The sequence below is a fragment of the Natator depressus genome, chromosome 9 (assembly GCF_965152275.1).
Source record: "Natator depressus isolate rNatDep1 chromosome 9, rNatDep2.hap1, whole genome shotgun sequence".
NCBI lineage: Eukaryota > Metazoa > Chordata > Testudines > Cheloniidae > Natator > Natator depressus.
Genome location: NC_134242.1, coordinates 44,797,152 through 44,824,561, shown reverse-complemented (window position 1 = coordinate 44,824,561; position 27,410 = coordinate 44,797,152). Strand labels below are relative to the sequence as shown.

Below are 27,410 nucleotides of genomic sequence, written 5' to 3'. Positions count from 1 at the left end.
GATTACAAACTTACAAAATACACAGTTCTGTATTTGCCATAAATAAACACATTACAAACGTTTAGCATTTTCATTGGCCAGGAAATATGGCAGGGTGACGGTGGGAAAAGTCTAAGGAGCTGAAAACAGTACTTATTTTAGGCACATTTTTTCCCTAACTCATTTTTTTTTTTACATAACTCAAAGAAAATCAACTCAATTGCAAGCTGCGTGTACTTCACTCATGCTGTGGGTTTGATTGGCACCATTTACCGGACTATGGTTCGGCGGTGTGTTGACCTAAGGGAAAGAAAAAGGGCACAGCGATACCATTGTTGCCTTCTCTGAGTGCCAGTAAAGGCTAATCAGTCTGTGTACTAAGATCATTTCTTTGAAGATGAACTCGGTGATTGGGGCAGTGAAAGGAAGGGTTTAGTGCCCCCAAAAGTGCATCACATCAGCAACAATGAACCATGGTTCTGAGCGTGCTCAGTAGACACCAAGCAGGCAGGTGTTGGAATGGACAAACTGCCATCTCTGCATGGGCAGCCGTGTTGGCTGAAGGCCAGAGTCTCTCTGGCAGTTGTCAGACAGCAATAATGTTCACAGCTGGGAGGACTGGGTCAAGATGCAGCTGACAACCAGGGTAAGATGAAAAATAGTTCAGGCTCCATCCTGTCGTGATCTCTTCCTGGGGGTTTGTATGGCTCCCGAGCATTGTGCAGGGATGGCTCACTTCGACTGGCACAAAAACACGCAAGTGTCCCACTTCGGACCCATTCAAGTACAGTCAGTCTGCAGAATAAATAGGGAAGGAAGGAGCATGCGCCATCCTTTGCAGACAGAGGGGTGGAAGAGCTGGGGGTCCGTCAGCTGGAACTGATGGCTAAAGTGCTTTCTCAGAAGGGATTCAGGCACAAATAGGGGGCTGCCCCTCACTTCCGAAAGGGCGTCAGCCTGCTGATGTTCTGCCAGAAGTTCGAGGGCTTGCGCTTGGGCTCTGCCAGCATGAAGACTTGCTGCTGGGGGAGATTGGTAGGCAGGGTAGGGTGCTTCTGGCGCATCAGAAAGTCATAGTAGGGCCTGGTGACAGCTGTTAAGACAACGAGACAGGGAAGAGCAAACGTTAGACTGGTACAGTCCCGTGGCTGATTCCCACACAGTCATTCTCAAAGCGGAGGCAGAGTTAGCCATAATAAGTAATAGCCAGTTACAGATGACTCTGTTTTGAGTTATTTAACCTCAAAGGCAGTTCAGGGATTAAGCCAATAGTCTGGGAGTGCCCCAAATGTTGATTGGAATTCAGAGCTGCTCACATGCCCTCAGAATGTTGCCTGCAGCCATGCTCAGCAATGCGAGGACAAAGCCTGACACTTAAGGCATGTCTACACTGCAAAGGAAAACCCTCAGCAAGCTGTACCAGCCGACTTGGGCTCTCAGGGCTGTTTCATTTGCAGTGTAGACTTCCGAGATACAACCCGAGCTCTGGGACCCTCCCACCTCACAGGGTCCTAGAACCTGGGCTCCAGCCCGAGCCTGGAAGTCTACACTGCAATGAAACAGCCCCAAAGCCCAAGCCCGAGTCAACTGGTACGGGCCTGCCACGAATTTTTCTTTGCAGTGTAGACATGCCATTACAGTACTCTACTGCTGACAAACTTAAACAGCACCCAATTCTGAATGCTTGGGAGACTGGTTAACTGACCCGTACCTGTGCACATTAGCCAGGGCTGTGTGGCAGGTTGTAAATATGCAAGTATTTGTAAATGTTTAAACGTTGCAAAGTCTTAGTGAACAGTGGGCCCAGTCCACAGCATTTAGATATAGATCTGGATTTGAAAGCCCTCGGGGTTCAGTAGTGTTTGGAGTTAGGGGCTTGTCTAGACTACAAACACTATAATGGCACAGCTACGGCACTGCAGCCGTAGTGTCACACTATAACAATGGCAGCGGTTTTTCCATCACTGTAGTTAATCCAAGAGGCGGTAGCTAGGTTGACAAAAGAATTCCTCCTCAACCTAGTGCTGTCTACACTGGGGCTCAGATCAGCTTAACTACTTCTTTCAGGTGAATTTTACACATCCCTGAGCGACCTCGCTAGGTTGACCTAAGTTTTCGGTGTAGATCGGGCCTTGGTTCGCTGCACTAGAGAGAGACTGGGCAGCCTACGCCAACTGGATCCAGCTCCTATTTCCAAACTCCCATGATACTTGGCAATATCTGGCTCCAAGTCTGGGTTACAGCCGAACTGTCCTTCTCGGATTTTTGCAGGGTTGTGCAATAAACTACCAGCCTGTGTTTAATTCCCCTCCCAGTACCCAGGGTTAAACAGTCGCCTTTGGAGGAACCATAGAAAGGTAAGAGACTGAATTCCTTGGCAAGCTACAGGAGAGGGAGTGCAGCCACAAAGTCTGGTTTCCCAGGGCGGTTATGTGAATCTTCGCCTGGAGGTAGCATCCATGATGAAGGACAGGACAGGCATAAGGAGGGGAAACTTCCCTGCAACTCATAGAGCTCATTCTCCCTTCGGCTACTGCTAAACCTCCCTTGTTAGGCTGCTGCTTTCTGTCCTTGGCACCTACAAACACTACTGAAGAACACATCATCTGCATCTAGCCTATCCCCATGTACAGCAAAGGGCGGGTGTTTAATTAACTGTTCTATTGTGGTAGCACCAACACTGTGCCAAATACCACACAAACATACAGAGAGAATGTCCCTGCCCCAAAGACCTCAACCTAAACACCCCTTTTCACTTCCCCAAGAGTTCCCCTAAAACTCCTCGTCATTATTCCTGCAAGCTGCCCCATTCAAATTGCTTGGAGACCTGGCTTCTAGGGTTGAGAGGGGGATTCCAGTCTCCAGCCAGATGCCATCCAACAGTTTCATAAGCAGAAGCTGCCAATTGTATTTAGCTACCTTGAACTGTACTATGGGTTTTGGAAAATGAACCAATGATTAGACACACAGAATGGCCCTTGTAGCCAGGAAATATTGGGTTGCTGAATCTCACTGGCCTAGCGAAGGCTGCCAAGTCTTCAACCTGGTGAGAGCTGCTGGGGACTGTCCTGCAATTTCCCACCACTCTGAGCCTACCAGCTGGCCTGTCCCAGAGCATTGTTATCGTCACTTGATTGACACTAATCACATGCAGTAAAATCAGCTTGTTCAGGGAAAATTTCCATATAATGGGAAGCAATAGAAAAATACAGTGCTGAGTAATTTCCACAGCTCGGGGATAGTTCAATTAATTTCACCAGGATCCTATTTCCTTGTCATGACTCTTTCTCTGTATTTTCTTTCTCATCAGTCAGTGATGAAGGGCCTGATCTAGCAAAAATATTACATGCCCATAACACTGCATTTCCTAGTTCACCTAGGAGACAATAGCTCTCAATGTGGTAGTAGGCAGTTAGTGAGGTGTTAGTCACCCCCATCTTTAGCATTCCCGTTCAACCCCAGTGGAACAAGACCAACCAGTGGAAATCCTTAGTCACTTCCCTCTTAACAGTATGAGTAGGGAGCTGGATCAAAGTTTGTGACAAGTCATGTCTCCCATCCAGCTAAGAGGGGTTATTGACTGGATGGCACTAGGGTCTGATTTATTTTCAAGGTCTACAGTCAATGTGAGATTCCTTAGCATTGTGTTTAGCTATGGACTCCTACTGGGATTGGAATTAACGCTGTGTTCTTTATTTAATACTGAAATTCTACCTTAACCCGTGGAATAACTAACTGTAAATATTGTTATAAACAAAAATACCATCACTGGGAAGTTACGCTGAAACATTGCTCACCTGTTTATTGACAAGCTCAGATTGCTTAATAGGGGGGCATGTTTATCGGTGAATCTGGATTTTTATTTAAACGTGACTTCACTAAAATATTTGTTTTCCGAACTGTATGTGCTGATCCGATTTACAGCTTGTATTTTTTACTCTTCATTTTGATCAAGTTTGTTCCTAGGCTCCATAAACCCAGAGTGACAGAAAATTAGAATGGCTATTGCTAAAACAGGGGCAATTGCTTCTCATTCATTTCCCTGCCCAGTTTTTTTCTCCACCATACCAAGTGACCCCTGTGCCACTGGAATAAAGATCTTAAAACCTACCCCCCACACAGTGGTAGGAGAAGAGTAACACTTACCAAGCTCCCAAAGATGAACGAGCTGGGGGAGGGGGCAATTAATGCATTGATCAGGCCAAGCTTATTTGAAGTCAGTACTTTTAGACGTACCCATGTGCTTAGGAGAAAAAGAAAGGGCCACACTCACCCTTAGGCTTTCCGGTGTGGTGCTGTTTGTTGGCATTCAGCATCGCCTGCTTCTTCTGCACCTCTGTGATTGAAAAACCTTAAAGACAAAACCGAACCTGTTAGCAGCTGTACCACTTAGGGCTCCACCTAGATCCTCCAACAAACAGCAGGGCTCACGCACAGATCAGAAGAGGGAAGTGTGAGGATGAACACATCGCTATGGATTTGATTGTGCTCTTCAGGCACAGCTCCATATTGGGGTCTACACTGCCGCAGGAGCACCGGGACACGTTCTGGGTAGAATTCAGCCAGAATTGGCCCCGGCGCTGAGGGAGAGTGTATGCTGCACAGGGTGCTCTGCCAATTTTTTGCAAGACGCAACATGTGCCTCACTTTGTGGCAGCTACGCCCCCACTCAGTTCTCCCTGCCTCCTTGGTTAGCATGGTCAGTGGCAGCTTACCATATGGCCTGCACTCTTGGCACACTGGGCTGGCCCTGCTTGTGTGGCCCTAGTCACATTAGACCAGTATAAAAATGGTGAGCTGAATTTGCCCCCTAGAGAACATGTGGTCATGTATAGAATCCTGGATCAATCTTGTGCTGGGCTATTGACGAGTCTGTCTCCAACCCTGCCAATGGGAAGAATAATTGAAAACTAGCATACCTTTCTATTTAATGGTTTAAGCAGGCTAAGCAAAAGATTTTAGCAGCTCCCTAAGACCTCATTTCACGGCTTGCTCTCTGCTCTATTCTTTGTGTGATGAGCAGAGGGGAAAAAAAACATCATGCAAAATATATACATCTGCAGCCCAGCCATGGGCCGGAGGGGCATGTATTGCATTTTCACATATTTGTGTTCAGTGTGATGGAGGGCCCTGCTAGACAGACAGCCTTTCCATACCAGTTTCCTGGTCAAGCTGAACCTGTTTCCTTTCATTCTCGAATGCCTTGAGCCAGCGCTGTTTCTGTTCAGGCTTTTTCGCACAGAATAAGTGGACTTCTTCAGGGTCCCTGCAGAGCAGCTTGAATGCATTTTTAACACTGATATTGAAGTCCTTATCCTTCCCATCCTCCACGTCCACGATTTCCATGTCATCCATGTTGATCCGACTCTTATAATAGAGGATGTCCCGGCGCAGGAGATCCTGGAAGAGATTATTTTCATTGCAACTATATCCAATTTCCATGCACACACTTCCTTTCTCTTCCTAGCCACAACAGACGACCCATTACCTTGCTGATGATTACTACTGCCTTATGGGAAAAAGCAATGACACCTAGGCCTCTTCGCCCTGACTGTGGCTTTTTGGAACTCGCTTTCTGATGCTGGCTGCAGTCGTATAACAAGCAGGTGGGGCCCAGGAATGGTTCCTGTAGCTGATGGAGCATGTGTCTGGGCAGGACTATACTTACAGCAGTGTGATAATATGTACTGCACTACTATCAACTGCACTAGAGTGCTTCTGTAATTCACTGTCACTTTCCCACAATGTCTGAAAGGCAAGCTCAGATTCCTGTCATTGCCCTGACAGGGTGACTCTGGTTACTTACGAAGCCAGACAACTAGTCGACGTTGTTCCTCCAGATTTCAGACAGTGTAATGGAGCAGGATTTGGCCTCCACAATCTATCTCAAGAAGCCACACAATGCAGGATTGGATTTTCCTGCTAATGTCACTGGTGAAAAATACAGCCAGCTCTAGTGTCCGAGGCAAGGCCCTCATTAGTTTAAGTCACTTGGAGTAAGGAATCGTGGGTAAAGTGAAGGGTGTCATGTGCTCAGTGAAAAGCTTTGGTGTGGTCACTTGACGTGCTGTAGAAAGTTCCTCCGCACTAGGCCACAACCACAGCTGAGTCTTTGCACTTACACGTGTAGCTGTGACCAGCCAGCATTCCCAATGAAAACAAGCCAAGTGATACTTGGCCTACTGATGTGGGGGCCTGGCTTTCAGTGGTGCTGAGCTCTTTGACATCACCTGGAGCTGGGAGAGCTCAGCAACCCTGAAAATCAGGCCTGTGAATTAGCTCCAACTCCGAAAGAGCTTTCAATAAAGAACAACATATGGGGAGGGCACATTGTGCTGCCCCTGAACAAAATACAAAACTGATCTTTCAATACAGCCCATCCAGGGGAAAGTGCCAAAAGGCAGGACCCCAAGTGAAATGTCTTGTTCCATCCTCACTTAGAGCCTGAGCCAAAGTCAATGGAAGACTCTCATTGACTTCAGTGGGCTTTGGCTCTGGCCCCTAAAGGGAAGACAGACAGTTTTAAGTCCTGTGATCCCTCCTGTTATTTAAATAGGCCATCTCCTTGGGTTAGTAACACACCACACTTTCCCTATGAGAGCAGCATATCCAAACTGATTGAGCTGGAAGTTAGGTACACAGCCACAGCCATATTTGTCTTCTGAGTACCATTTCAGTAATCTGACCCTAAATTCCTGCTGATGACAACCATGTTAGAGGAGAGCGAAAATAATGATGGCAATGTTGACGCATTTGATTTTAAGCCTCATACTGATCCTACAAAAGCCAATGCCCATGTCCTCTCTCACTGCAAGAGACCTGCCTGCCAAGAGCCTGCTACTTCCATTTATCATCTGCAATCAAGTGCACAGTAGACCAGCATGGTAGGAAAAAATTGCTGTGTATGCACATAAACCACCCCAGCCCCCTGACTGATAGACCAACATGTCTAGCTTTAGCCTACCAACCTACATACTGACTCTCTCTAAAAATATTCTGGGGAGGGGAAAGTAAAAAGTAAAACTGAACTGAGATGGGATTTGACTTCAGTGGACATATCAATCAACAGAGGTAGAGACAGGCTCCTCAAGTTACCTTCTTACAGCAGACCAGCTGGTGATCAAAGAGAAAGAACATTCTCTGTTGGCTCTTCGCTTGAGGCTGGGAGATTCTGGTTAATTCCCCAGAATAGATGAGTTCTGAGCTTCTGACTAGGACATCTTCACCCTGGCGGCGGCAGCAGCAGCACCACAAAGAGCATGTCAGTTTGTACCAAAAATCACAAGAATTCAACCCGACTTGAGCGCCTGGGCTTGATTGGTTAAATAGTGTGGTCCTGACCTACCGTCCTGGATCTTAGGTGAAAGTTCATAAGATGTCACAATGACCTAGAACAACAAATGTTGATGGGAAAAGGTGCAAAGAGGAAACAGATTGAATCACTCCAAACAAAAAGGCCTCTGGATATAACTCAAGAAGTGTGTTAAGATTATGCTTGGTAAACAAGAGAAATGTGCAACCAAAAATCAGTGAACCAAAATTGGTGCGTCCTGGATGCAGGCCTTCTCTGTGAATGTGGATGGAGTGAAAAAGGAGAGGGGGCTGTTGTATGAACTTAGATGGAATAAATGGGCCAAAGGTGTTAACATAACCCAGTCACTGTCCAACACTCAACAGCATTAAACAAGGTTCAGGGTTTGGTATGCAGAGACCTCTGCCTGCTTAGTACTATTGCAAACACACCATTAAAAATCCTTAGCCTTTTATTAAAGACATAGAGAAGAAGGAAAAACAGTTAAAGCGGTTGAAATATAAAGCATTAAGTAAGGCTTTCATTTTAACAAGATTTCTTGTTCTCTTTCCCTTTAGCTGGAGAGAGTTTTTAGAAGGAAAAGCCCCCTTGTCTGACATCTCTTAGATGGCATCAAGGATGGTCATAACTGTCCTTCTGAGGAAGAGAGAAGTTAGTGGAGATGAGCTGGAGCTTCTGCTGCTGCTGTTAAAGTCCAATCCTGTCTCATCTCAGGTGGTGTTTGGGATTCAGCTGGAGCTGGCAGTGGTGGTGACATCCCCTCGATCACTCTCCCTGGCCTGTCAGGGCATCTCCAGGATCAGGATGATGAAGGCTCAGGGTCCCAGGAGATGGTGGGGAGTAGCAGCCATGATGGTAAAGCTTGCTCCGGTAGCCAATTTCCCCGCAACATCTCTTTCTTTAAGGACCTCCGAAAGGGAGTTATGGGTGGATAGTACATCCCCTCATTATTTTGTCCACCAGTTAGGCCTAGTTTCTGACACACCAATTTTGGTTCACTGATTTCTGGTTGCACACCTCTCTAAACACACTCCTTGAGTTATATCAGGAGGCCTTTTTATTTGGACTGATTCAGACTGTTTTCCTGTTACACCTTTTCCCATCAATATTTGTTGTTCTAGGTTATTGTGACATCTTATGAACGTAAACACACTATTTTACAATTGAGCTCTCAATTAGGGTAAATCTGTAGGCCCGTTACCACGGCATGATCTCATTCCATCACAACACTGGAGCACAGTCCCTGCCTCCCATCAGGGTGAGGGATGCTGTCCCTCTCCCATCCATTCAGCACCAATTTGGCTGGGCATATGCAGAAAAGGAAATTTTGTTATGAATTCAGCCCCATTTGCCAGATCTGCATCAGCTGCTCACAGTAGATATTCTGAGCCAAATCCTCTGCCCTCAGAGGAGCTACGTTAGTTTACACCAGCTGATGGGGGGGGGGGAAAGAATAATTTAATCAAAATACATTTGTTCAGCTCTAGAAAACAGGCAGTTTTGTTTATCTGAAAAATAAAGAAATAAATAAAGCTGGTTTTAAAAAGAGCTTTTCTGAGCATGTACAAATACTATAGGAAAATTCAGATGCCATTTTATCTGTCAGGGCCTGGTAACCCTCTCATAGATATCACTTAGAATACTAGATGCCAACTCTGCCTGCCTCAGTAATGGTTGAAAATTGTTCAAACAGTAAATGATTTATTGGAATTTCAGTAAGCAGCTGTGCCAATTTCCTTCTGCAAAGAGCAAGGACGGATGGTAGACAGCACCCAGAGAGCTGTACAAAGCTGTAGAAGGGTATCAGGCTAGCTCAGGCCTTTCAGAGTTCCTCCATCCCTATCAGGAGAAGGTGAATCAACAAGCATGAGTGTGACAGAATGTGATTGGGCTAGTGAGCCATATAAAATAATCACTTGGGGGCCCCATTCACTCTGTGGGGCAGTTGAGTCCCCTCACCTCCCAGTCCTCTATGGAACTCTGCCACTGGGCAATTTTGTCTATGTTCTCCAGCCTCCTCTTTCTCTCATTGATCAGTCGAGCAACATTCTTCATGGCATTTAAGGCAGCTTCAACATCTTTAAAATCCCTAGGGTGAAACAGATTTCATTAGACATGCCTACATGAGCAGACGGGAATCCAAAAGTGCTGCAACTCTAGAGTCTAGTGAACTGGAGCACAGAGCTGGAAATCTGGGTTCCATTTCTGGTTCTGTCACTCACTTGTGTTGTATTTCTAAAGCATTTGGAGAATGTCACACAAAGAGCCCTGTGGACCACGTTTTCAGAAGAACTCATCTCCCATTTAGGCATGAAAATAGGTCAGATTTTGAAAGGAGCTGAGTTCTTTGGAAAGCCAGGCCCGAATGGTGAGCGCCGAGTATCTGAAAATCTGACCCAGCAGGTGCAAACTATTCTTTAAGTGAAATTGTTAAAGTCACAATGTTTTCATGCCGTTAAATTTGAAAGTTTTAATTGTCAGGCATGGGGCAAGACCATTTAGAAATGCTTGGGTCCCTTTCAAACAGGAGGCATTATCTATTTGTGATAGGACAGAATCTCCCCCAACCAACCCACACACCATCTGCTACCACCATCTCACTCACTTCCTCTGGGACTTAGTGTTCAAACTAGCCCCTGGAAGAAGAGGGCTGGAGTATCTTGCCTCACACACCATTTCTAAAATCTCAGAGCACCCACTGCGCCATGTACTCTGAGTAATCCCTTCCAGATATACTTAGTTTCACAACACAGTGTTTAAAAATTTAATAAGACACACACATAAAGTAATTCTGAGAAACATCAGTGTGATCATTAGGAACTTGAAAGTCCAGCTCAATTCACAGTGTGTCACTATGATCACTTTCCTCCACAGATTTTCAGGTTTATTTGTGTAACTCTAGTTATACCAGGTGGATTATTAAGGGACACATTTTATTAGGCACAAATATGTTCCTCTTACTGTGATTCCTTAAAAAAACAGTTGATCGATGGTTGCACTATGAGAATTTGAATAGATTCTGTCAAAACTGTAAAGAGATTCTGTTTAAAAACACAGGCCCCAAGTTTGCCGTGCCTTAAAATTGTTATGATGCCCTAGGGAAAGTTCTCTAGAGCCAAAGGGCCACATCCTTAGCAATTTGCATAGCCCCACTGAAGACATTTTAAGTGCAGTGATTCCCACCAACTGAGGATCTGGCCCTAAACAGGTAGCTGGGTATTTTTTAAGCTTATTACCCTGACTCCATAAAATCGAAAACATGGAACAAACGTGCCCATGCAGTGTGTCCCAGGAACGGGTTTCAAAGCTGGAGGCTGACTATGCGAGGGCGCTGAAGCAGCCCAGACCTAATATATGAACTGTGCATGCCCCCTGATGCTATGGAGAAGATCTCCATAACGGTACACAGTTCCTGCAGGCAGGGAGGGCAGGCTAGATACCTGAAGGTGAGTGTCTGTGCTCACTATGAATCCACTGGGCCATAGGACAGCAGCAGGCCAAGTCCACTACTCTCCTCATACCCTGCAGTATCAGCCACAGCCCAGCTGTTCAGACAGCCTGGCTAATTCTGGCCAAAGAACCCATCCTTTCAGACATGATACTTCTAACTCAGGCTTTGTTCAGATTCCCATAAAAACAGCCTCTGTTTTGGTAGGACCTACAGCATTTTGTGCTGTGCTCCTGCACAGCCAGCAAAGGAAGCAAAAATTGACCCTTGAGGCCTATTGGCTGTGCTAATATCACTCTTGGGGCTCAAATAAGGATGTGAACGCGATATTAAACAAACAGTAGGGTGGTACCTACTACACAGGTAGAGAAAGCTCAGTGTTTGCCTAATAGAAAAGGATATATCTGGTAAGAGGGCACGCTAAACAATTGTGAATATAACATACAGCTACCACGAGTATCCTTTTTCTGTAACTCTGAGACAACTGTTCTCAAATTGCCCATTCCCATGTGCGTCTAAGCCGTTCCCCAACATGTTGCACCTACCTGTGCTGGGGGTTGGTATATTTGAGCAGTTCAGCCAGCTGCAGTGGATACTTGCAGATTTTCTGCACTGGGGTCAGCAGAAACCCATCCAGAGAGATGTCGATCATCTTCTGAAGCAGGCGGCATGCTTCAAAGAAGTAGACATACTTGTTGACTTTGGTGAGTCGGGACAGCTCCACGCAGGCGTTGGGGTGGTTGTTGCAGTACTCGGAGTAAATCTGGAACTCTGTTTGCTGTGATGGGAATGAAAAGGCAACCCCGAGTAGTCATCTCTCTCATATCAGAGTCTGGGCCTGAAAATGCTGCACAGTGCAGATCTCAGCCACTGCAGGCCCCTCTGCCCAAAACAACTACAGTACCTACACTGCTTCACAATAAAGGGACTCCACCCTCCTATCCTGGTAGGCAACCACTAGTCTCTTCCACACCTCACCTCACCTTGGCAGTGGTGCCTTTTGGTAGTGGGTACTGCCAGGTGTGCTGATATACTTCTCTCCCTGGTAGGCCTATACACTCAATGATGGATTTACAAGTGCCCCCCAGGCCACTTCCATTATGCCAACCCACAGTCTCTTCTTAGGGAGAAGAGGCCCATCTGATACATGTCCTATATGTTTGCCTGGCCGAGGCCAATTAAAAATTATGGTAATTGCTACTTACCAGACAGGCTAGGATGCGTCCAACATCCCATGTACCTCACAGGCCACTCTATCCCCTACCCAGATGGATGTTTCTGATGAAATGATCAGCAGTGAAACACTTAAAATATTGGCCTGCAAATGGCAACATTAGGCTACAGAGTTTTCACCCCCAATGGAGAGGTATTGCACCCAGCAAGGCAGCTTTTTAGTGAGTCACATTTTTGGGAAGGTCTTCTTGGCAACCAGAAGGGCTATAAATTTAATTCTAAAAAACCTAAAGCTTAAAAATTCCATCAGAGAAACATCAGACTTCTCTTCTGGTCCACCCCAGCTAACATCTGGCCCGCTAGCCTTCTCCCACGTAGACACTGTAAATCAACTCACATATTCCAGGAAGCAGGAGCCGACCTCACTCAAGTGTGGATGGTCTTTGTTGAATTTCTTCTCCAGCGCTTTTACAAATTTTTTCTGGCATTTGTAAATGTCTTCAATGTTCCCAAAGATTGTCTTCAGCTGTTCTTCTGTAAACATGTCAGCCCTCTTGCGGCACTGCTTAATGTAACCCTGGGAGGAAGTCAGATTTTCAAGGGGTGTTGGGTACTTGCTCAAGGGCCTGGTCCACAGACCACTGGAGTCAATGAAAGTGGGTTTTAGAGCAAAACCCTATGCTTTTCTAGTATGAGTCTGCTGTGCTTTTATTACTATTTCTGAAGGTACCATGCCTAAAAAGGGGAAAACCTGGAAATCAAACCATAATCAGAAACATGCCTTGGATGATATCGTAACCAATGCTCAAAGGTACGACCTGCCCTATAGAATCTTCTCCGGTAAATAACTAGCTGACTGTATGGGTACCAGATACTCTGGTTAAACCCAAAGGGCCAGATCCTCAGCTGGTATAAATCGACATAGCTCCATTGATGGATTTATGCTGTTTTACACAAGCTGAGGATCTGAGCTTGAATATGCTAGAGTCCTTAGATAAAACTGTCTCTGTTTTCCCTGTTGGGTGCTCTGATTCTCCTCAGTTGGCTTCCTTCCTCCATCCTGGAGGAGACTGCAGATCAGTGGTGTTTTAGGTATGTATTTTGCGAAGTGTTTGGGGAGGAAAGGTGCTATGTCCATGCAAAGCTGTTATCATCAATTATCACTTATTCAGTGCATCACATGGCATGTCTCTTGTGAAAGGAGATGTCAGAATATTCAGCATGTTCAGAAGTGAATGCTCTAATAGGCCAAACAGTCCCCACGGTTTGGGTCTGTGAGTATATGATTTGCACGAAGGTGGGTATTTCTGATCATGCCACCTCTCACCATTTATTAATAAAGAATATAGTGGTGCTAGTATTCTAGTCTTCTTGGCTTGGGAAATTTAGTTAATTACATTTAATCAGGACTCCTCTGTGTGCTCCAAATAAAGGAGCATTTGGGATATTCCTGGAATGAATCAGTATTCTCCATTTCCTGAACATGCACGGTGATTACACAGGGGGTAGGCAGAAGGTATATGACAGAGAGACAACTCTGCTAACTGAGGGTTCTTTTCTTAAGGGAAGAAAAGTAATTTGCAGCTAGAGAGAGAAGAAGAGCACAAGACAGCTTAGTAGGGTGGGGGTTGGGGATCTCTCCCTTCTGAAGTGGGTTCAGTTCATGCATTTGGGTCACACCCATTTTATATGCCCCTCATTCTCTCCTTTCACAGCCTGGTTACCTCACAGATGTCCTTCAGGTGTTTGATGTAGTCTCTCTCTGTGCTTATGATCTCGTTGATAACATTGGTCCTCATTTGGTCCTTGCTTGTCTGCCCCACCCCATAACGCCGGGCGGCGGTGCTGGCATCCTCCTCTTTGCCGTCCTCTGCCTTCATAGGGTAGTCTTCCATGGGTTCATCTTGGTTCACTCGGAGCTGTGTCAAACACACATGGGTTTCCATTGGGTAACAGTCCCTCAATTCCCTGTTTTTACTCTCTCATCTTGCCTGCGTCACTAATTCAGCTCCTTCTACCACCAAGAAGGGCATGTTGGAGGACAGCAAGGCTGTTGTGATCAGCAATTCCTCCCTGTCACGTTCCTAGAGCCCACACACAGGTTAGTCAGTGTCCTCCAGAATTAATTCTATGAAATATCCAGAACCTGGGCCCAGAGATTGGCCACGGGAGGGTGGAGGGAATTCTAGTGATAGGGATAACTAGGTTCAGTCAGTAGACCTGGCCGTTTGCTCCATAGACCTTGGAGGGGCTGAGAATACGGCAGAGGATAGCTATTCAGCACCTGGGGGATGCCTTCACGTCACCCAGCCACTGCTCCCGTTAACTGAGGTGTGACATTGATGGGCTCCCTCCTGGATGGAAGGATCACAGGTGTGATGTGAGGAAATACATATAAATCAAGGGAAAGCACCTCAGGAAATGATTTAATAGTCAAGACTGAAGGTTTTTTATGGGGCTGGTTTAGGGTAATAAATCACTAGATACATTCTGCTTTGATAGTCTTTGTTAAGGAGTAAATTAGGGGACACTCATTACTACAAGGTAAATAACAGTAATAAAACATTTCTTTATATAAATTGAATATAGATGCCAATGGGAAAGTAATTCCGTATGAAGAGACAGCTCAAGGTTATGAGACTCATGTGCCTTTCAGAATGGCCACTAGATGGCAGCACAGCATGAATATTGGCAAAAATATCAGACATTTTCCTAGAAGACTTGCTGTACACAGTCTACCTCATCAGCTGTACTAAAACCACTGTTAGCTAATTCCAGGCAATTTTCAATTCAGTTCATACCAGTTCAGTATGCCATAGCGCATATTTAACTGGTCTCAGGTTACCCCATTTGAATATCTAATAACATTTAGAAAAGTATCAAACAAAATGCTTAGGAAAGAATAAAGAAAATTCAAGTAAGGAACATGCAACATCATTTTGCAAATGTCCATTCCACTTCAGCCATTTTAGTGCTACAGATATTGCAGTGAATACAAAGAGTCTGTTTAGATTTCTATGTAGTTAACATTTGTTAAGATAGGATTATCACATCCATACCCACACATTGCACACATCCACATTCATATGACCTATGTGTACTCAATTATAGCTAAATGTAGTCATTCCGGTCAACATTATTGACAAAAGCTGATGGATCAAAGATGTGGGACGCCGATTTTCCTTTGTTGCTAGCAGGAGAGCATGGACCAGCAAAACCAGTGCAATCTCCATGTTAGACCCACAGCTAAAACTGGATTGCGTAGAATCAAGGAAGTCTGAGAAGCCCAGGTTAGCTGGAATTGCTTTGATACTCCCTTCCCTATAGCTGTTCCCTGAAATAGATCAGAGGTCAAGTGATAATTGGCAGTGCTTGAGTTGCTGGAGCAAGGAGCCATTAATTATTCCAGTAGGAGAAGTTGGCATCCTGCCCTTTTAAAGGCCAGCACTGACAATGCCTGTCAGCAACAGATATGCTGTCTCACCATAGGGTTTTACCACCCCGGAGGGACATGGGTCCAACTTATAGGCAACAACCTGAAGCTCCTCCAATGCAACCTCAGTGTGGCACTCAAGCAGAAAAGACTCTTCAGAAACAGTTCTGTCCCCATGGAAGGTCAGAGCTAGGTCCACATCCAAGTGATCTTATTTACAAACTACAACATTTTATCATCTGGAACAGGTCTTCTGCTAGGGACTAAGGATGCTAAGGAGGAGACAAGGAACTTCTTCTTTGCCTCCTGCACAGCCCTAGCAAAAGATTTCAAAACTTTTATGTCCCAATCAGTCAGACTCCCGACCAGGACTTTTGCTACAGGCATAAATACATAATTTGTGTCAGGTAATTTGTGTGAGGACAAATGACTGAGAATCCAGGTGTCCTGACAGATCTGAATTTGCCCATATAAATTCTCAGTTAATGTAGTCATGCTGAAGAGACTGCCCATGAGCAGTGAATGCAGAGCCGGGATTCCATACTGAGAACTGCAGCTCACACAATGGCATTTAAATTCCCTCTTCCTTGGAAAGAGAAGGAAAATATGGGGCCCGTGCACTGAATCTGCCTGGACTCTTGTTCTCCCCCATAAGTAAGGAGAACTCGGATGTCCTGGCAAACTAGCAGTAAGGAATGAATCCCACTTCTGCACTATCCAAACCACAGACTACACTTCTGGAGCTCGCATTTTGTCCACCAAGTCTGTCACATCCAATAAATGGGGCTTGTAGGACCAGATCCTCAGCCGGGGTATAGGTTCGGCATGGCTCCATTGATTTCAATTCAACTACGATGTTTTACACTCGCTGGGGATTTGGTTCTACCTTGAGAAATGGAGAGATCCACTGAGGCTTCAGTTCAGCACAGCATAGGGTTGCCAACTGTCTAATCACACAAACCCAAATACCCTTGCCCCACCCCACGACCCCACCCCTACACCACTCCATCCTCCGTCACTTGTTCTCCCCCACCCTCACTCACTTTCAGCAGGCTGGGGCAGGGGGTTGAGGTGCAGGAGGGGGTTTGGAGTGTGGGGTGGGGTGGGGTGGGGTGCTGGCTCTGGGAGGGAGCTCAGGGCTAGGGCAGGGGGCTGGGGTGTGGGAGGGGGTCCGGGCTCTGGACTGGGGCCAGGGGTTTGGAGTGTAGGAGGGGGCTCCGGGCTAAGCCTGGGGCAGAGGGTTGGGGTGCAGGAGGAGGTGTGGGGTGCAAGCTCTGTGAGGAAGTTTGGGTTGGGAAGGGGCTCAGAGCTGGGCCAGAGGGTTGGGGTGCGGGAGGGGGTTTGGGATGTGGTATGGGGTGCTGGCCCTGGAAGGGAGCTCAGAACTAGGGCAGTGGGTTGGGGTGTGGGATGGGGGAGGGGGTGCAGGCACTGCCCCGCAGCTCCCATTAGCCACAGTTCCCAGCCAATGGGAGATGCGGAATCAGTGCTCGGGGCAGGGTGAGCGCATGGAGACTCCTTCCCCCTCTCCTCCCCCCCCCACCACCCGGGGCCGCAGGGACATGCTAGCCGCTTCTGGGAGCAGGGCGGAGCCAGGGCAGGCAGCAAGCCCGCTTTAGCCCTGCTGTGCCACTGGACTTTTAGAGGCCTAAAATCCCTCAGTTTGGCTTCAGTAGCCTCCGGGAGATAGAGCCCAATTCCGGGAGACTCCTAGTGAAACCGGGAGGGTTGACAACCCTAGCACAGCATTATTAAAGGGAAGCAACAATGTACATGGCTCTGATCACCAGTGCATTCTACACCAGATCACCTCCAGCCATAGAAGTGCTTGGGGCACTCCTATCAGGAAGCTGGTGTCAGTGGACTGGGGTTAAAAACAATGTTTAGGTCCTTACCCGTACAAAGCTGGCTGGAAACCAGCCTTCGCTGTCGAGGATCCTCCCCCACCACCACTCCTTGTTGGTAGCATCCATCACTTCGATGACATCGCCGGCCTTGAATCCCAGCTCTTGGTCATCCATGGTGACGTGATCCCAGAGGGCTTCTGCGTACACCACACTGCCATCGCTGATGAGCTGGGAACAGAGCAAGTAAAGCATTGACAACCGGTTACCTCCAACAGAAGCATTTCACTCAACTAGCACAGGCCCACATGGACACTCAGAGAGCTTCCATCCAAATATTCGAGGCTACATTGTATCTGGTTCTGTGTGGGTGCTCATGGGAGGTTGGGGAGACATTAGCCACAGTCGCAGTCTTTGCACTGTCTGAGCGCCGGCCTTCCAGATCACTGCCACAAATGGCACAAGTCACCCCACTGTGAACAGGAGGAGGACAGAACCATGTCGCCTTCCCTGCATACACACTCACACTGTCCAGCAGAGTGAATCTGGCTGGAGAAGACAGCATGTTGCAAGCTTTGGAAGGCTGCCACTCTTGTGTGAACTCCTGGTTTCCAGGGGTTCATGCTGCAGTGTAGCCCCTCCTTGTCCCAGCCTCAATCTGGTTCTTATTCTAGTGTGACTAAGAACCTTCAAATCCTTGCAGTAGCATAAGAATTTAAAGCACATTCATTTCTTAGTGCAGTTCATAGGGCTGAATAATGACTATTTCAAATGGCATCTCCTTGCTGAAATGACCTGCCCTGCACCCTGTTTGTATTCAGAGTCATCTCCCCCCAATCAGATTTTATTGCTTTAGAGCCCTTCAGAAGCAGCAAAGTGACAAGTAGCCAAGTCCATTCTGGCTCATGCTTCATCAACAGAATTACTACATGCCAAATGCACAGCCAAATTGTGCTCTCTATTGCATCTGCTCCACCCCAGTTGGAGACAGTGAGAGGTGCGTGGTAACTGAGGCAGATTTTGGATCAAAGAGTTGTTGTTATTGGTGATTATGCATTAGCCAGAAAGAACAGAGCATGCACTTTAGATCTCAGAGAACATTTGTGGCACCAAGTCATATTTGCTACAGAAGCCCTTGAGATACAAAAATGGAACCCAATGGTAGCATTTTTACAGAGCTACTTTTCAGAACAGAATGTACCCCACAGTGACCTAAGATTGTATGCTGCTTTAAGTCTTTAGGGTGGTTAAAATTAGCACTTAAGCCACTTTAAATAAGTCCTCAAAGGTACACAAATGCTTAAGCTTGGGGTCAACTGGTTATTAACATATCTCAAAAAGTGCTTACTTTGGAAAAAATGCACCCATGCACAACCCATCTCTCGAACAATCACTTGAATTTAAGGAATGATTCTACTACATGTATTCAGTGTGTAATTTTCAAATGGTCACAACTTTCTTACTTTCCAAACAATATTTTTTAAACTTAGTCTTGGACATACTCCTCACTGGGGACTATTTACATGCCATGGTTGAGTCATTTTTCAACGATCTGTGTGATAAAACAGAGCAGCAAGTCCTTATAATCATGGGGACAATATCCCCTTCCTGAACCCACTCATGATTAAGTAACATCAGAGGAGGTTCACTTCAAACATTCAAAGTAAAAGCTATGCTCAGGCAGAGATCAAGCGTGGAAAACTTCAACCCTAAAAGATCATTTTTAAAAAATGCATGAAGAAGTAAAAGCAAGGGACTACTGTACATAAGGGAAATCTTTGTATCCTGAACTGTGATAGTCACTAGCAAAGGAATGTCCATCTGACTTTTCCCTACAAGTCCATCCTGATTTGTTGGGTCAGAGACTTTCCCATTAACCTTAACCTCTGGAGAATAACACTTATGGGCTTTCATCAGGGCCTGGACATGACTACGAATGACGGCTTAGACATCTATGCAATTCTGAGAAACTTTGGGGGCTCCCTTGCTGAAAGGTCAAAGAAAACACTGGACTCTTCCCATTATGATTGGTTAGGGAAGTGTCCTCAGACAGTCAATCCAATGTAGGGGGCGTGTGAATCCTGATTTTCTGTAACCCCATTGTGCAGTACTAGCCTCTAGAAGTCGGGTGGCATGAACAGCCCCGAGGAGGATTGGAAAGGAGAAAACTTGTATGTACGTGTAACCCTCACACCTTCTGGGTGTGGTGTTCTGTCCCATCTAGTGGCACTGAAACCACTTAGAGAGAGAGCAGTTAATGAGTCTGATCTACAGCCTTAGCTAACAGTGAGTTTGCTTTTAGCTCATGTGGTAGAGGCTCATGCACTAAGCTCCAGAGGTCCCCGGTTCAATCCCACCTGCCAACGACCAGGGTCTGTCAGCATTACATATTGTTCAATGAAAAAGTTACTTATTATACCCAATACTCTGTCTTCAGTCATGTTAATAACCTCTTCTGAAATATTGTCTCCGTATCCATCCACTGTGCTGTATAGCCCAACATTGGCTATGATACGCACCTGAGATTGATTACATTTTTCCAGGCACAGTTGATCACATCCTGTGTTACTGTTTTTTTGGCTTGGTACCAATACAAATAGTACATAAAGAAAAAAGGCAGGGGATCTTCTGCATGCTACAGGATGCAGAACAGGAGGCATTACAGCTGGCTGCATTTAAAAAAAACAACAAACTATTTTGGACAGAAAATGCTATTTTATCTAAACCAAAATGTTTTGTGGCAATGTATCTGTTTCGCCAAAATGTTGCACGTAAGCCTTCTCAGGTCCAGGTGAGGGAGGGAGAGAAAGACTCCTGGAATAGCCAATTAGTTTGGGCACTCACTTAGGTGGTAGGAGACATAGGGACAAGTCCCAGCTCTGAATACGGCTGGGTGGGTACTCTAACCTGGGTCTCTCACATCCCAGGGGAGTGCCCTAACCAGTAGGCTATTTTGGGGTGAGAGGATGGCTCACTCTCTCTGGAGGTTTCTCGCAACATGTTTTGAAATATCTCCATTTTGTTCTGCTCTCTCACAAACAAATTCCCAAACTGTGACATATTTCATGAAATCAAATTGTTGCTTTTCTGACCATCCCTAGAATTAATATAGCAGCTAAAATGGTCCAAAATGTTTCAGCCATGCCTCATGTCTTTTCAGCACTCCAGCTATTGTGGGTGCATTATAATAATGCTTCGCAGGAATAGAGCACTTCTCATCTGTGCATCTCAAAGGGACTCATAAGAGTGGACAAGTGTCATTGTCCCCAGTTTACAGATGGGAAAAAAGAGTTACAGAGAAGTTAAGGGACATACCTAAGGTCACACACTCTATCAATGACAGAGCCGGAATACAATCCAGGACTCAAATCCCAGTCCTGTGTCTTATCTACTGGACCTCACTACTTCCCATCTACACTGAGTTAGGATGAGTTTGGATCATACAACTGGTATTAGTATGGGACCATTTTCTAGGTAAGAAAAGCAAGGATCAGATAGTGGTAGTGGGTGACCCAGAAAACCAACTGCTACCATAGCTAGTGCAGCAATAGAGAGCTCTTTTCACACTTCTAAATGCATGGTATACAATTTGTCCTATTAAGCTGTGTGTGTGTGGGCGTTCAGGCTTGATAATTAATCAATAATGCTGTTAGGGCTATTTACTACGCTGCTTACTCGTGGTTCACATAGCAAAGGGGAATAGAAGCCTACTGCTGAAATGTCTCCTCTCCCTTCAGGCATGACTCATTTGCTCCACTGTGACATAGCTATGGAGTAGACTAATTAAGAAATCCTTGAAAAGAACAGAATTCAAAGGGCCTCTCAAGATACAAGTTATGAAGAGCTCATAAGATAAAATAACTCCACTATGGCCTTAAATCCCCTGCTCTGAGTGTGGAATCAAGGACCAGAGACATTCACGTCACAGTCCGTGAATGGGGCCATACACAGCTATATGACACTTCTTTACAAAATTGCTGCTGCAACACAAGCAAGATTCAGCAGGCGTTAATAAATTAACACTGTAAGCACCAGGCAGTCAGAACTGCCTATCTTTATAAAGAAGACAGTATGGCCAATCAGACCCAACATTAGCAATGATCTTGGGTTGAGCTGTTGACAGCTCACTAGGGGATTTTACACTCAGAATTCCTATAGAAATTGATGGGAGCCGTGTCAGTAAAACGCTTAATCAGCTTCGAAAAGCTCAGGCTTCGGCACGGGTGGATGGCAAAGCTGTCCTTTAGTTTAATGCAGCATCTAGTATTAATACCTGAAGTCTTCTACATTCAGGAATGTAGCTATAAAGGTGGTTGTGTATGTAGCTACAGAGTCACAGCTGAACTACCAAATACCCGGGAGTAGGCAGATAAATCCATGCCAAAGGTGTTTGGGACTCATAGTAGTTACTCAAAAATGGTGGTGGGGATTATAGACCAACTATTGTTTCATCAAAAGTTAACACCATTTCTACAGTAGGGGAACAATGAGAGGAGATTAAGGCAGAAGAGTGAGGAGAAAAATGTTTTATTCAGGCTCTGGACTTTCCCACCCCATTTAGTCCCGCAATATTTGAAACACCACCTTGACTGAAAGCTACAGCTCCCTGATTCAACGCCGCTTTAACTCCGGGATCTATTTGTCCTTTGGGAGGCGACAGGTACTGAAAAATTCAATAGTTCACTGATTATTACCAGCATATCATGTACTGCCTTTTAGTGCATCATGTCTTTGATCTGCAGCTTTTTAAAAAAAATTATTTTGTTGGACTCTCATGGAATGAGTAAATGACTCCTTGTTTTAACAGACCCTCCTCTGAGATAGATCATTTAAGAGTAGACTGTGCCACTACTCAACATCAGTCATGGTGTCATTGCCATAAATATCATTAAACTATTGATATTATTTCACATAGTTTCTCTGACTTCTAAGTGCAGCTGTTCCAGACATGGCGCTGAACCACAATGGACACTGTAGAATTCAACAAACCTTGTTCTGGCAGACACATGTGGCTGGGATAAGAATGGGATGGTTAAGACTCTCCTTTTGCTAATTAAGAGGAAGCACAATAGGAGGAGAAGGGTTTTCTGCAAGATGTCCAAGAATACTGCACAGTTAGACAGGTAAATTACAAGCGCTTCTTACCTTCCACAGAAACATCACGCTAGATGGAGTATTGAAAAGGCTCACAGTTACCACATCACATGCCCTGCTCTTGCTATTTACCATAGTCCCTGAGAAACGAAGGTCAGTTTCCATACAAAACAATGTTTAACTGGTCCATTCTATTGTTGTGACTTTGGCAGCTTTTCATTCTGACCACTCCAGAGCTTTTCTTAAAGACCTGCATTTCCTACAGCTAAACTTGTTCTTGTGACCTAAGTAAGATGACCAGACATCCCGATATTAGGGGCTTTGTCTTATATAAGCAACTATTAACTCCTCCTCCCCCCGCAAAAAAGTGACCCGATTTTTCACACTTGCTACCTGCTCACCTTAGACCTAAGCAACGTGTGAACCAGAGTCTCTGGAAGGGAAATTGTAGAAAACAGAATGCAAACCTTGCTTTCTTCAGACCTGCTCTCAGTCAGTTTTGTTTGCAACTCTGTAAATGAACAGAAACGAGGGAGTTCTCTTTATTTACACCCAGGTTGAGTGTGCAAGGATACATCAGCAAGCCAAATGCAATATTATCAGTGTATCACTGACACTGAATATTGACTGTACTGCAGGTGCTCTAATATTACATTAGCATTTTTATTCATCTGCAGCTGCTTTTAACTGTCCACATAGCTACAATCAGCTGTAATTTGTTAGCTGCTCATTTACAGTTCACCAAAGAAGCACTGTGTATGTTACTTGATATGTCACAAAAGTGAACAATAAGGTACGTTAGAGGCTGCTGCATTAGGATCCCAAGCTCTGTCTCTTCTAGGGCAGAACAAATATGACCAAGAGGGGCGAAAAAACAGCCCGGGGTCCACTGCAAATCCACATAATTACACTGAAATTAAGCCAATTATATGTATGCAAAGAAACTGAGTTTGCCAAACACTGCATTTATATGCATGTTTGTATTTTGACTGTTCAGCTCTTGTTGGTCTAAGGCTGTATACCTCAGCATAATTGCCTCATATGTCCCAGGCTTGTTCTCGCGGAAGCTCCAGGCAATACTAACAGAGATAAAAGATCTGTGAACTGTGTAGAAACCCTATGAAACCAGGGATGGAGGCTGCTTTGGGAAATATTTATCTGTCAGCTGATTAGTTCTACTTGAATAAAACAGTAATAACCTTCTTTTGCTTATGCTGAGCACTAAAAGCTGAAAAGCAGCCCTGCCTATACCAGGTGCATCGGCAATCAATCAGGCACAGGGGAGCTCAGCCTCCAGCCAAGAGAGAGGATAAGGCACAAGAACCATTTTCTGCTCTGTGACCCTAGAACAAATACTTTCTAATCAAGAGTAGCTATAAAGTCAATCATTGCATAATGAATTAAAATACATTTGAGAGTGTTGCTTCTATTTTTCTGAATATTTCTTTGGATCTCTCCGAACACGTGTATTAGAAACAGAAAAAAAGAACTGGGTCATGACACCAAACATATTAAGCCTTTAGTCCCACCAGTCTGCAAGTCAGCAAGCCCCCCAAAAGGCAAAACCCACAGACTGCTCCAGCTGCTTCACTCTGTTAATCCTTCCCCTATGGAGGTGCTCACCTTCCCGCTCTTATGGAAAGTGCAGCAGGGGAGTTTTATATAGCATGTTATTTCCCATCATGCCCAGAATCATGGCTGCACTCACTCTAGAGATTCTTGTAAATGTACAGGTGTAATCTAGCCAATCTCTGCGCCTGACTTAAAAATTTCTCCTGTAGTTCAACGCTTCCATCCCCCGCATCCCGCCCTCCAACTCTCTGTGTTCAGGGAAGGAGAGAGGAGAGAAGAAAAAGGTCAACAGAGACTGTGCAAGCTGGTTTTCACAAAAACAACAGTAACAAAAAAGAACCAGCCCCCTGACACGGGCCAGGCCCAGGCAATTAACATTCCCCTACCCAGGAGCTTTAAGAAATCATCTTCCCCTTTTGTTACTAAGAAGGGAACTTCTAGATGGTCATTTATTCATAGCATGTAAGGCCTGAAAGGTCCATTAGTTCTTCTAGTCTCATCTCCTGTATATCACAAGGCACTACATTTCACACAGTTACCCCGTATTGGCCCAATAACTTGTATTTGGCTAAAGCATACCTTTCAGAAAGGAATCCAGCCTTGATCTGAAAACATCCACAGATGGAGACTCCACCACTTCCCTCAGTAGTTTGTTTGAATGGTTCAGCACCACAACTGCCAAAATACTGTGCCTAATTTCTAATTTGAATTTGTCTGGCTCCAGCTTCCAACCATCGGTTCTTGTTCTGCCTTTCACTGCTGGATTAAAGAGCCCTTTAGTATCTGAGATTTTCTCCCTGTGAAGGTACTTATACAGAGTAGTCATGTCACCTCTCAATCTTCTGTCTGATAAACTAAACAGACTGAGCTCCTTAAGTGTCTCACTGTTAGGCATTTTCTCCAGCCCTGCAATCGTTTTTGTGGCTCTTTTCTATACCCTCTCCAGTTTTTCAAAATCTTTTTTAAAAAATGGACACCAGAACTGGACACAGTATTCCAGTGTAAGCCTTACTAACCACATTAGCCCTTTCTGCTACAGCATTGCTCTAGAAGGTCACGTTGAGTTGCTCATCTACTATACGGTGACCAGACAGCAAATGTGAAAAATTGGGATGGGGGTAGGGGATAATAGATGCCTATATAAAACAAAGCCCCAAATATTGGGACTGTCCCTATAAAATCATGCCATCTGGTCACCCTAATCTACTGTGACCCCTAAATCCCTTTCAGAGTCATTGCTTTACAGGATACAGCCCCCCATGTAGGTGCAGCCCTGCATTTTTTGTTCCTAAATATATGGCCTTGCATTTGGTTGTATTAAAACACAGTTTGTTTGAGTGGGCCAAGCTTACCAAGTGATCCAGATTGCTCTGTATGACTGACCTGTCCTCATCATTATTTACCACTCCACCAATCTTTGTGTCATCTGCAGATTTTATCAGCAGTGATTTTATATTTGATTCCAGACCTTTGATGAAAGTGTTGAATAGTGTTGGGCCCAGAACTGATCCATGTGGAACCCCACTAGAAACAACCCCATGTGATGATTTCCCATTGATGACTACTTTTTGAGACCTGTTTGTTAGCCAGTCCTTAATCTATTTAGCATGTGCTCTATTGATATTATATAGTGCCAATTTTTAAAATCAGAATGTCACATGCTACTAAGTCCAATTCCTTACAAAAGTCTATTACATTTACCAGTTATGTTTATCAACCAAACCTGTAATCTCACCAAAGAATAAAATCAGATTTGTTTGACAAGGCCTATTTTCCATAAAAGCATATTGCTTGTCATTAATTATATTCCTATCCTTTAATTCTTTATCTACTGAATCCTGCTTCCAATTCTTCCTGCTCCCTGCGGTAATTTCCTTCTCAAGGAATATGCAGCGGTAGGTGGTTAAAGTAGATTGAAACAGGAGGGGGAGCTCCCACTGTGCCACCCAAGGAGGAAAGGGAGCTGTAGAGAAACAGGTTACCCAAGCCAGGGGGAAGAGGGATGCTATCCTTGTTTTTAGCAGAGTAGGCAGAGCGGTGCTCGCCTTTATTTGAAGCTATGTGTGTGTGTTGGGGGAAGTGGTTATAGGAAAGAACTACAACCCAGGCATCGCTTGCAGTGCTTTGCATGTTAGGGATCCCCTACACAGCACATACATGCACCTTTTGGGGGAAGTCTTCTCTTCAACATCCATTCTAAGGACAGATTTCCCATAACTTTCCCCTCTGATCTTCCATGACCGATCACTTTCATCAACCAGAAACAAATTCGGTAATGCTTTCTCCCAGAGAAATCCCATTCACTCCTGGTAGAGATATGGGAGTTTCCTGTTTTTATCATGTGTTATGTAGTAACAGAGTCTGCTAACTTTCTAGAGCTAATATCCTCAGTCTTAGGCAAAGGAAACCACAGAAGATAAAATACCACTGAATCCTTCCCAAGGTTATCATCATTCTATAAAAGACAGTTCCTGCTATCACGCCAGGTAACAAAATGTTAATTTATTACAGAAGTTGCTGTTAGTTACCACTCTAATTAACGTTGTAAAATGGCTTCCAGAAGCCCTTGTTATCATTCACTCAAGTTTCCAGAAGACTATTCTTTGAAGATGAAATTTCCATACTCTTTTCCCAGCCTCAAGCCGTATTTTTTTCTGGTAGTTGTGAACTAATTTTGTTCAACTGTTTTTGAATGAGAAGATAGTAAAAACAAAACCAAAGCAATTTTCTATTTCCCATTCTGACCATCATTGTACTCACAAATGGCTGAACTCTGAACATTCAGACTTGATGTGTAGGCTCCTCAGTGAGGAATAGCAGAACCTGTGCTAGGCTGGAAAATGTGTAGTTCATCATTTAGTAGTTATGAGGGTTTGAAAATGCCCTCTGTGGAGCATGCAGAGTGGGAGCATTCTCCTATCTATGAATGCACAGTACAAGTAGGCATGCGTATAAAACTAAGGAAATACAGTGTCGTTTAAAAATGTTCAAAAGGCCTTTGGCAGTTAAGTGATTGCTTAAAGGACCACACCATCTTAAACCCACAGAGCCAAAGAACTTAAGTTGCTCTAAAGCCTTAAATCAGCTTAAGTTTAAACCCATCTAAAGCCTTAAAGTGACTTAAGCAGCTTATACCAGTCTAAGGCCTTTAAGTGGCTTAAGATGCTTCAAATTTTGGCTAGCCTGCCCTGCCCCCCCCCACCCCCCCGCCACACACACACATGCACCCACACCCAACCTCTCTGGCCATACAGTTTGGGAACAAGCAACAGGCACCAGCTGCTAAAAGCATTGCCTGGGATTTTCAAAGTATCCTACATGCCAAACTCATATTGACTTTGAATGGCAAGTGGAAACCTTACTCCCTTAGGTCTCTTTGAACTTCTTAAGCTTTGACATTTTGCTGCACACCACAGCCACTCTAAAACTCAACATGAGACCAGGACAGAACTCAAACCCTCCTGCCCCTTGAGCTGAAGACAAGTAGAACCTCAAGTCGCTGTTCTAAGTGTAGGGCCAATGGCATACAGTTGACCTGTTCTGATTCTCTCCAGT

The 27,410-nt window shown here is 45.0% G+C and overlaps 1 protein-coding gene across 2 annotated transcripts in view; it reads right to left on the bottom strand.

Moving 5' to 3' along the window:
- Nucleotides 1-772: 772 nt before the first annotated feature.
- The window catches only part of ARHGEF4 (Rho guanine nucleotide exchange factor 4), a 326,464-nt gene continuing 299,826 nt past the window's right edge, over nucleotides 773-27,410 (bottom strand). For both annotated transcript variants that reach the window (XM_074964006.1, XM_074964007.1), the window contains 9 exons: nucleotides 17,241-17,420; nucleotides 13,637-13,831; nucleotides 12,310-12,489; nucleotides 11,285-11,517; nucleotides 9,251-9,380; nucleotides 7,075-7,206; nucleotides 5,136-5,379; nucleotides 4,253-4,330; nucleotides 773-1,072 (listed from right to left, as the gene is read on the bottom strand). In XM_074964006.1, coding sequence (XP_074820107.1) covers nucleotides 915-1,072; nucleotides 4,253-4,330; nucleotides 5,136-5,379; nucleotides 7,075-7,206; nucleotides 9,251-9,380; nucleotides 11,285-11,517; nucleotides 12,310-12,489; nucleotides 13,637-13,831; nucleotides 17,241-17,420 — 1,530 coding nt within the window. In that variant the 3' untranslated portion in view covers nucleotides 773-914. The remainder of the gene's footprint in view (nucleotides 1,073-4,252; nucleotides 4,331-5,135; nucleotides 5,380-7,074; nucleotides 7,207-9,250; nucleotides 9,381-11,284; nucleotides 11,518-12,309; nucleotides 12,490-13,636; nucleotides 13,832-17,240; nucleotides 17,421-27,410) is intronic.